At 39.5% G+C, this 10,475-nt stretch overlaps 1 protein-coding gene across 2 annotated transcripts in view; it reads left to right on the top strand.

Moving 5' to 3' along the window:
• The first annotated feature begins 231 nt into the window (after positions 1-231).
• NRXN1 (neurexin 1) overlaps positions 232-10,475 on the top strand; it is a 1,648,890-nt gene continuing 1,638,646 nt past the window's right edge. For both annotated transcript variants that reach the window (XM_006839445.1, XM_006839444.1), the window contains exon 1: positions 232-1,003. In XM_006839445.1, coding sequence (XP_006839508.1) covers positions 232-1,003 — 772 coding nt within the window. The remainder of the gene's footprint in view (positions 1,004-10,475) is intronic.

Raw genomic sequence — 10,475 nt, 5'->3', positions numbered from 1 at the left:
ACCACCGAGGTCTACTTTTTCCAGTTGGGAGGGAACTATAGGGAGAGAGGGAGGGGGTATTGGAAGAAGAAGAAGAAAAAAAGAGCTAGATAAACAAGGGTGCATCCCTTCCACTCCTGCCCATACCCTCACCCCACTTCATCTCTGGACTCTCAATTCTACATCAAGGTGTCCAAGACCATTTTGACCCTGTCGGCCCCGGCACCCCCCCGCCGCACCCCAGCCCCGAGCATGGGGACGGCGCTTCTCCAGCGCGGGGGCTGCTTTCTGCTGTGCCTCTCGCTGCTGCTCCTGGGCTGCTGGGCCGAGCTGGGCAGCGGGCTGGAGTTCCCGGGCGCAGAGGGCCAATGGACACGCTTCCCCAAGTGGAACGCCTGCTGCGAGAGCGAGATGAGCTTCCAGCTCAAGACGCGCAGTGCCCGGGGCCTCGTGCTCTACTTCGACGACGAAGGCTTCTGCGACTTTCTGGAGCTCATCCTGACCAGGGGAGGCCGCTTGCAGCTCAGCTTCTCCATCTTCTGCGCAGAACCCGCCACACTGCTGGCTGATACACCAGTCAACGATGGCGCCTGGCACAATGTGCGCATCCGCCGCCAGTTCCGCAACACCACCCTCTTCATCGACCAGGTGGAGGCCAAATGGGTGGAAGTCAAGTCCAAGCGCAGGGACATGACGGTGTTCAGTGGCCTCTTCGTTGGGGGGCTACCCCCGGAACTTCGTGCCGCCGCCCTCAAGCTCACACTAGCCTCGGTGAGAGAACATGAACCGTTCAAGGGTTGGATTCGAGACGTGAGGGTCGACTCCTCACAGGCTCTTCCGGTGGACAGTGGGGAAGTGAAACTGGACGACGAACCGCCTAACAGTGGGGGCGGGAGCCCCTGCGAGGCAGGCGAGGAGGGCGAAGGCGGGGTATGCCTCAATGGTGGCGTGTGCTCCGTGGTGGACGACCAGGCCGTGTGCGACTGTTCACGAACCGGCTTCCGTGGCAAGGACTGCAGCCAAGGTAAGGGCCCGACGCCCGACCCCTGGGGCCTCGACCTAGACAGGGTGCGGGAGGCAGGGCGAGGCAGGCGGCCGGGCTGGTGCATGGGGCCTTCCTTCTCTGGACAGCGTGTGGTGGCAGTTGGCTTGGAGGTGACAATCTGTTTCTTTAGGCCTCTCTACCTAGCACCAACCAGAGCTCCTCCCATGGCGTCCTCTTCTGGTTGAGTAGTCACACTTCCAGGCTGTTTCCTCCTGGGTATCCTTAATACAAATCCTACCTCTTTCCAAGTGTCAAGTAGAATGACTCTTCTTGGTCGATATCGTGGTTCTTTGCTAGGCTGGTCCCTATGTTCATTGGGCTATGGCCCACCTAAATAACCACTCTACCTCCCTCTACTACTTCTAAATCTAGAATACACAAGCAAGCATTGAGAAGACTGGACATGCATTTGGTGAAAAATGAGACTCAGGGGAGGTTCACTATAGCTAGGTTGGAGGTTTTCCACGTGGCTGCTGTAGGTAAAGGACAAGAGAGACAGGACTCATAGGAATTGCCGTGCGTTTTGTAAGTAGAGCATAGAGACTTGCTCTTGGTTGTGGAAAATGTAGGAGCGTATATGAAGATCGAATCGATTAGAGGGAGAAGAGTACTTTGAATTATGTTGGTTCCGTGGTGAAGTCCAAGCCCAACAATTGTCAATGAAGTAAAAGTTGGTGTTTTTTTGTGTGGTTTCTTGAAGTAGGAGAAGGGCCAGTTAATGTTTAGAAATGTTGAGTTTAAGTAAATATGACTTTAACTAACAAAAAACTTGGGACAATAAATAATAGGAAAATTAATACATTATTGAATTGGGGAAGTTCTGCAGGCTAATAAACAGGAAGTACAGGTATAGGATTTCAAAAGATTTTTCTGAGAATATTCCACTATTTATACAGTACAGACCAAGCTTTAATTTCTGTTGTTCTTGGGTCTTAAGACAGAGTAGAAATTAAAAAGAAAACAAACAAACAAACAACAAATATATATATATATCCCTAAGGGTGCTTTCCCCTCCTAACAAATAAAATTCAGTCATTAGTAAGTGTCTCCAGTGAGCCTACATAACAAAGACCAACAAAATATATCATTGCAGAAAAACCCATAGACAGAAAGTGAGTGGTGTGGAAAAGATGAAATATGGCTATATCAGTCACTAAGCAAGAGAGAAGATACCACAGATATAAAGTATTTAGCTTATGGGTCAAATCAAGTCATAGAATACATGGATAAGTGCATTTCTGGCTAAAATAAGAAAAAGGTTGAAATCCTAAATTTGAATTTGAAAGTTGTAAAGACAAACATTTTATATGTATATATATCTTATTGTGCAGTGTTTTCTATCTTTTTGGCTGACACTGCTAAGGGGAACTGGCCCTTGTAAATCTCATTAGGTTTGGCAGTTCTCTCGCCTGGCTTTAGGAAAAATAAAGACATGATAAATAAAGACATGATAACAATGCGTACTTGTTTAAATAGCAGTGGAAATAATTAGGAAAAGAAAAGACTGGCCATTAGGTGTTCCGTATAGCCTTCCTAGGTAAAGAGAAACAGTAAAGGGTTGTATTGTATTATGTTTTCATGTGTGTATTTGTTTTCATTATATATGAGCTTCACTATTTACAGAAGACTGTCTATTCTGTGGCCTATATTGTTCTCCAGCTTTGTCAGTAAATTTCTTTGGATTTAAAATCAGGCTTTACAGTCAACATTTTACAATGACAAAACTGTACATTTGTTTCCCTCTACCAAATGTAGCTTAATTATAAATCAGGAATAAGAAAACTGGGTATGATGATTGATTATAATGAAAGTCACATCTCTATACCTAAATACTGATTTCATAGAAACAATTAAAATCTGAACTCTATTTTATGGGAAAAATTGCTCTAAGCATCCCAGTGCCACTTAAAAGATAGAGAATGCAATTTAAAGAAGGACACAGAAGATATAATTTCCGTCCTTAAATTAGGAAACAAATATGATACAATGACAGCTTGTACTATGTGGGAGAGTGTTTTAAATGAATTTTTATTTTTCTGTGCATTTTTAATGGAGGGATCCAGAGATCATGCATAATCAGGAGGAGTGCTGAGTAAAGAAAACATGCAAAAAGTAAGATGTTAAAGAGAAGCATGTTTAGAAACAGTCTCAGACATAAATTTCGTTTTGCCAAATGGATAGCTCTCTATAAGATGAAGGACTCAGGATTATTCCAATGCGTATTTGAATAGTAGTACCTGATGCATAGGAAAATTTACCCCAGAAAAACAAATCCATCAGGATTATCTGGTGTTCTGATTCATTTTGAAAATTTTATCTGCAAACTGTGTTCAAAGATCACCACTTTTCATTGAAAGGCAGACAAAAGGGTGGATGCTTTTGATTATCACAGAAATGGGAGATAGGGCGGATAAAGATGGAATCCGTCTTCTCTGAAAGATTGGCTCCATTTTGCTTATGTTTTCTTGTTACATGTGTGTCAAGTGACTACTGAATAATTAATTGAGAATGGAAGCCTCTCCCAACACCAATCAGGTATTGATGGCTAGGAATGCATGAATTCTACTCTGATGAAGTATAAACAATGTCCTTCCTCCAGCCAGTATTTACACTGATTGCTATCATTCTTTTTAAAACTAATTTTAAAACAAATCTAAGTTCTTTAGAGAAAAGTTAAGGAAAAACCCCATCAACAAACAAGCCAATATAAACACAAATTTAAATAATCTGTTTCCAAATACAATTCCTTTTCATAGCTTAACAAAAAATTATCTAATGGTAGTTTAGTTGCTTTCATATTTTAAATGTCATGAAGATTACTGAAACAATGAGTATTCTCTGCTTCCTCCCACCACCACCTTGTAAAGTGCCTCAAAACAACTTATATACCTATGCATTCCTAGAGTATTTTTATTTTATAGTTCAGTTTTTTTCCTTATTATGTTTACTCAGACATAGCACACTTTATTCATTTACTGATGGAGACTGGGTGTTGGAGAAGTTATGAGTCACAGCCAGGCTAGTATCAGAGTCTGTATGAAAGCATAAACATTCTTATTCCTAAACTCTGCATTATTATTTCTGCTGAATCAAATTTTCAGTTCATTCAGATTGAGATTTTTTTCCCCCCCAGATTCAGGTATTATTCAAGAGAAAACATATATCTGAGGGAACAGAACCAATTTATGTATCTCTCATGTTCTATGACCCTGATGTCACCTCAATACTGGGCTATCTGAGAATGCCATCCTTCCTGAATGATGGATACTTATTGACCACATAGCTTTTTCAGTGAATCGTGTTCATCTAAGTGTCCCTCCAGTATAATTTGCTAAGTGTCTACTTTAGAGTATTAATAGTTTCCTAGCACTGGTAGCGTAGTGGTTACGAATCGGGCTGCGAACCTTAAGGTCAGCGGTTCGAAACTACCAGCTGCTCCGCAGGAGAAAGATGAGGCTTTCTACTCCCGTAAAGATTTACACTCTCGGAAACCCTGTACAGGGTCGCTATGGGTCGGAACCGACTCGACAGCACATAACATAACAACAGCACTTTGTAAGAATGAGTGAATTCCATCATTGTCCAGTTTACAGATAAGAATAAAAGGTTGATGAATGAGAAATTAAGTTATACTTCTTATGATTTCCAGGTCCATATCCCATACATTTTAGTGTCACTTATATTAGAATTTTATATAGATTGTGTCACCTTTTACAACTTTCCCTATCTACGTGACCATAAACACATTATTGCTTGTTTCAAAAGAAGGCTTGCTATTACTAAACATGAAGTGCAGTGGTGGTGGTTGGTGTTAGTGTGTGCTATTAAGTTGGTTGTGACTCATAGTACCCTGTATATGTTTCTGATGCTATAAATCTTTACAGGAGCAGAAAGTCTCATCTTTCTGCTTTGGAGTGACTGGTGAACTTGAACTGCTGACCTTGGGGTTAGCAGCCCAACACGAAACACTTAGAAGTTAGTTGTTGTTGTTGTTAGGTGCCGTCTAGTCGGTACCGACTCATAGTGACCCTATGCACAGCAGAATGAAACACTGCCCAATCCTGGGCCAACCTCACTATTATTACCACGCTTGAGGCCATTGATGCTGCCACTTGGCCAGTCCATCTCACTGGGGGTCTTCCTCTTTTTCTCTGACTTTCCACCTTACCAAACATGATATCCTTTTCCAGAAACTGGTCCCTCCTGACAATGTGTCCAAAGTATGAGAGATGAAATTTGGCGATCTTGGCCTCCAAGAAGCACTCTGGCTGCACTTCTTCCAACTGGGTTGGTTCAATGGGCAGCCTGTGGCACTTTCAATATTCTCCTCCAACACCATAGCTCAAAAGCATGAATTCTTTTATGGTCTTCCTTATTCACTATCCAACTTTCACATGCATATGAGGTTATTGAAAATACCGTGGCTTGGGTCAGGTGCACCTTAGTCCTCAAGGTGACATCTTTGCTTTTCAACACTTTAAAAAGGTCTTGTGCAGTAGATTTGCCTAATGTAATACATCATTTGATTTCTTGACTGCTGCTTCTTTGAATGTTGACAGTTGATCCAAGAAGAATGAAGTCCTTGACAACTTCAATCTTTTCTCTGTTGATAAGAATGTTGTTTATTGGTCTACTGGTGAGGGTTTTTGTTTCCTTTACATTGAGATGCAATCCATACCAAAGATTGTGGTCTTTGATCTTCATCATTAAATATTTTAAGTCCTCTTCACTTTCAGCAAGCAAGATTGTATCATCTGCATATCGCAGGTGTAGAAGTATATTAGTTGTTGTTAAGTGCCATCAAGTTGACTCTGGTGCATAGCGACCCTGTATAGGGTTTCCTAGGAGTAGCTAGTAGGTTTGAACTGCCAGCCTGTAGTTTGCAGTCCATTACTGGTCCTACAGTGCCACACCAAAAGTAGTACTAGAAGTGTGGTTGTTGTTGTTAAGTGCTGTCGAGTCAGCTCTGACCCATAGCGACCCTGCATAGGGTTTCCAAGGAGTGACTGGTGAGCTTGAACCAACGACCTTGTGGTTCAAACTGACTTTTACAGTCCAGCGCATTAGCCCACAGTGCCACACCAGGACTCGATAGATGTTATTTAATAAAGTGAGAACTTTATTAAATAAAAGACTTTATTACATACTAATTCATTCATTCATTTAGCAAGTACTTATTGAACATTTTGTATGTGCCAAAGTACTAGGCTCAAACAATTAGATGTTTAGTAAACTCAGCTATCAACTTCATAGACCTGATATTCTAATGAGACATATTAATTAAGAAAAATACAAGCAGAAAATTTAAATGGTGGTATGTATTTTGAAGGAGAAACACATAGTAGTGTGAGGTAAAAAAGAGTGTGAGCTGACCATTTTGAATATTTTCCTGATGAGTAATGATTTAACTGAAATTTGAAAGAAGAGAAGAAATAACCAATTATTGTTGTTGTTGTTGTTTAAAGTACCATGGCAAGACGAGTTTGCTTCATAGTGATGACCCTGTATAGGGTTTGTGAGGAATGGCTAGTGAACTTGAACTGCACACCTTGTGTTCAAACAGACCTTGAGGTCCAGTGCTTATCCTGTGGCATCATACCAGGACTCCTAACCAACTATTGTTGTTCATTGCCGTTGAGTTGTTTCTGACTCATAGTGATCCTCTTACTGGGTTTCCGAGGAGGAAAAACATTAGGTACAGAAGACAGGGGTGAGAGATGGCATGACACACACAAGGATCTGAGAGAAGATCTGAGTAGGAAACTTTTAGAAAGAGTAGTGAGGCTAGGTGATGCCTCATAGATAAGTCAGAATTTTTAATATTTATCATAAACGTGGTAGAAAAGCAATGGAAGGTCTTTAGTGGGGAGGGTGGGAAGAGGGTGATGTCAATTTTTTATTTCAGAAATTTAGCTGTGATGATGGTGCTGTAGGATCAGTACTGCAAACCCCAAGTTTGGCAGTTCAAACCCACCAGCAGCTCCTTGGAAACCCTATACAGGGTTGCTGTGAATTGGAACAGACTCTGCTGCACTTAACAACATATGGTGTAGAGAACATATTAGAGGGGCCCAGGGAAAACAGAGAAAGGATTATTTTCTGTTTGTCAGTCAACAACGGTTGTTAATCACCCATTGTAATCCACAGACTAAACTCGGGCTGGGGAGAGAAGCAAGCTTATGTTTTCTAAGAAAGTTAAAATCTTTGTGAGTTTGTTTAGGTTTAGAAATTTAAGGTTATTCTTTATTAAACCACTTTGGTTCAACCTAAAAAAAGGCATTATCTGAACCACTTATATTTTTTCTCTGAGATATAAAATTGAACCTATAGGTTTGTGAACACTGATATGAAGTCTCCTGCTTAATTTTCATATCAGTGTTGAAACATATTAAGCACAATGCACATACACGTTATTCCAATTATTGTTAATGCCACCACCAGCACTACAAACACCAACACTATTATTATCACTATCACTATATAAGGGAAGCTACTAAGCAATCTTGGAGTTCTGGTGTGGCGCTGTGGGCTGATGCATCAGACTGCAAAGTTGTTTGAACCGCAGGATCTGGTGGTTCAAGCTCACCAGCTGCTCTATGGAAACCTTATACAGGGTCACTGTGGGTCAGCATTGACTCCACAGCACTTAGCAACAACAACTAAGCAATCTTAGAAATATGGAACTTTTTATCTCTCATCAAAAAGAGATTTTAATCTAATGCTGATCCTTGGTTAATGCAAAAGGCTCAACTTGTAAATAAAGCAAACAACAGTGGCTATGACCCTTTGGTTCTGTCTCATGCAGTTGTGTTAATGGTATCCATGTCTAGGTGTGAGTAAAAATATTTTGAAAAGAAAATTCTAGTTTAGAATGTCCCTATGATTGCTAAAATAGCATTTTGCTTTTAACATAAAAGCTAATGTCAAATTTAAAACTCAGAGTCTTACTTGATCCTGAAAATAGTGGTTGACCACATCATGCAAGTCTTTCTCAATGAGCATTTGATGGTTACATTGGCTACAAGTCCTGTGAATGTGCTATTAAAATTATGCCTCATTCAGGTTTTAGGTTTCTTAGGAAGGCAATAAACTATTAGAAGTTGCTTTACAAAGTGTGCTTTCAAAAATAAAACAATTTTATTTAACATAATCAAGAATAAAGTAAGTTTTATATTTGTGAAGGATTCTAGCTCATCATGAGAAAAATATGCAAAGTTCTTTGAATTTTTCCTGGTATATTTCTTAATAATTTTATAGCTTCATCTCCTTTCTAATATTCCTAAGTATAGGATTAGGTCAATTTCCATGATCTTTGTGGAAAAGTGAATCTTAAAATGTTCCAGTTAGGTTTTCTTTCTGTGTGTGATGGTTTTAGAACTCTTCAGGAATTGTGTGCAGCTGTTTGGTTTTCTCTGTGGACAAAATGAGCCTGAATGCCTTGTATTTCTACTAGAAAATAGGAGAAGGTACAATGTTCTCTCAGACTTTTTTCCATATTACTACCTACATAATATATATAGAGAATGTGATGTGGGATCTGAAGTAATGTGATGTGGAATCAGGTGTGATTTTGCCTCTGAATAGTTGTTTATAGTCAGTCAATTTTCAAGACTTAAAACTGTAAAACCATACACTCAGGAGAGTAATAAATTGGTCATTTCTTTTAGTCTACTTCATAGACTGCTTCTGAGTGGACAACAGACTCATAAAAAATGTGAATATTTTAAAGAAATACCTAATGAGGATGAGGGTGAGACATAGTTCTAGGGTGTTGTTAATGTTGATAAGGAAAATGTTCCACAGATTTTCATAAATCTACTTTAGGGTCATTTTAGATGCATTTTTTATCATTATTCCCAATGGAATATGTAAGATATAGTTGTTGTTGTTAAGTGGTGTTGTTGTTAAGTGGTGTTAAGTGGTGATAACCCCGTATAGGTTATCCAAGGAGCAGCTTGGTGAGCTTGAACTGCTGACTGCGGCTCAAACAGACTTTGAGTCCAGGTCATTAACCCACACTGCCACACCATACACTATACCTTCAGAGCTAGGTAAAGATGTCATTGGTTCCTTAGTCTTGTATGTAAACTCTAAGCAAATAAAATAGAAAATATAAGGTAGCAACTATGTGAGTGTATATATTATCCTATTTAACTACAAAGTTAAATAGGGTATTAGCTCCTTGGAAACCCTATACAAGGTCACTGTGGATCATAATTGGCTCGATGGCACTTTACAACAACAACAACTATTCGTTTGAAGTTCAATATGAGATACATTGAATCTGTGATGATGAAAGGGTAAACAGAAATTACCTTTTCATGGTATTGAATAGCAGGCAACACAACAGAGCCATGAGCATGATCTGATTAGTGGTTACATAGGTCTTTATATTTTTGAAATATCACTAAACTATATTATTGACAATTATGTACTTGTATTCTACTCCTCAATTTTCAATAAATATCCTGTAAGTAAAAGAGAAAGATTTTACTCATTGGCAAAGAATGAATTCAGTACATTTAAATGTGTACTTATAGAGGAATCCTTAATGAAAAGGAATACTGAAAATATTAAGCAAAACAAGTCAAATATGGGTATTATAATTCCAAAGCCCATGCTGAAGAGCAAGAGAACATATATGAATAAACCTAAAACTTATGTTTTAAACACCGGATACTACTTTTGAACTTCAATCATTTGCCAATGTCTTGACCCTAAATTCTGTGCCTTTATAATATATGAGGGTAAATAAAAAAGTACTGCTATAAAATCATATGTATCTTTATATTAAATAAAAATATCAAAATGTGAAACTTTGTTTCTTAGCATATCCTTCATCTAGGCCTATACACTTCTGAAGGTGGTATTTCTACCTCTAACCCTTCCCCAAAGAAGTCTGCAGGCTTCCCACTGTAGTTTTAGCATCTTGGAGAGATAGCAATCATGTTTATTTTCAGTGTTTTTTGAATTATGACAACAAAAAGGAATCTGAAGTGGCAAGATGAGGCTGTAAACTCGATAAGGTAAAATTTCCCAAAGATATTCTCATAGGACAGCTTTTGCTACCTTCAAAGAATGAGCAGGTGCATTGTTGTGATGGAAAAAAATTCCTAGGCACAACTTTTTGGGCCTTTTTCTCATCAGTGCAGTTCTCCATTTTCTTGAAACTTCTTCAGAATTAGCCCATGTGATCAGCCTCTGTCCTCTGAGAAAACCTATCAACATTGACCCTTGGGAGTATAAAGAAAACCTTCACCTTCTGAGCTGACCTCCCTTCCTTAAATGCAAATGGCTCTCAGACTCCCTGTAAAGCTACTGTTTTGATTGCAACCTTTTTTTAAGGCATCCTATGAGATGGTTATAAGCCTATTACTGAGAGAACTTGTCTGTAGCCATTCACTGATTGTAAAGACAGGTTTAAATATGTTTGGAATTATCCCACTTATGT

This window comes from Chrysochloris asiatica, unplaced genomic scaffold, assembly GCF_000296735.1.
Source record: "Chrysochloris asiatica unplaced genomic scaffold, ChrAsi1.0 scaffold00024, whole genome shotgun sequence".
NCBI classification, from domain to species: Eukaryota; Metazoa; Chordata; class Mammalia; order Afrosoricida; family Chrysochloridae; genus Chrysochloris; species Chrysochloris asiatica.
The sequence above is the reverse complement of the archived record's forward strand: the minus strand, read 5'-3'. Positions and strand labels throughout refer to the sequence as shown.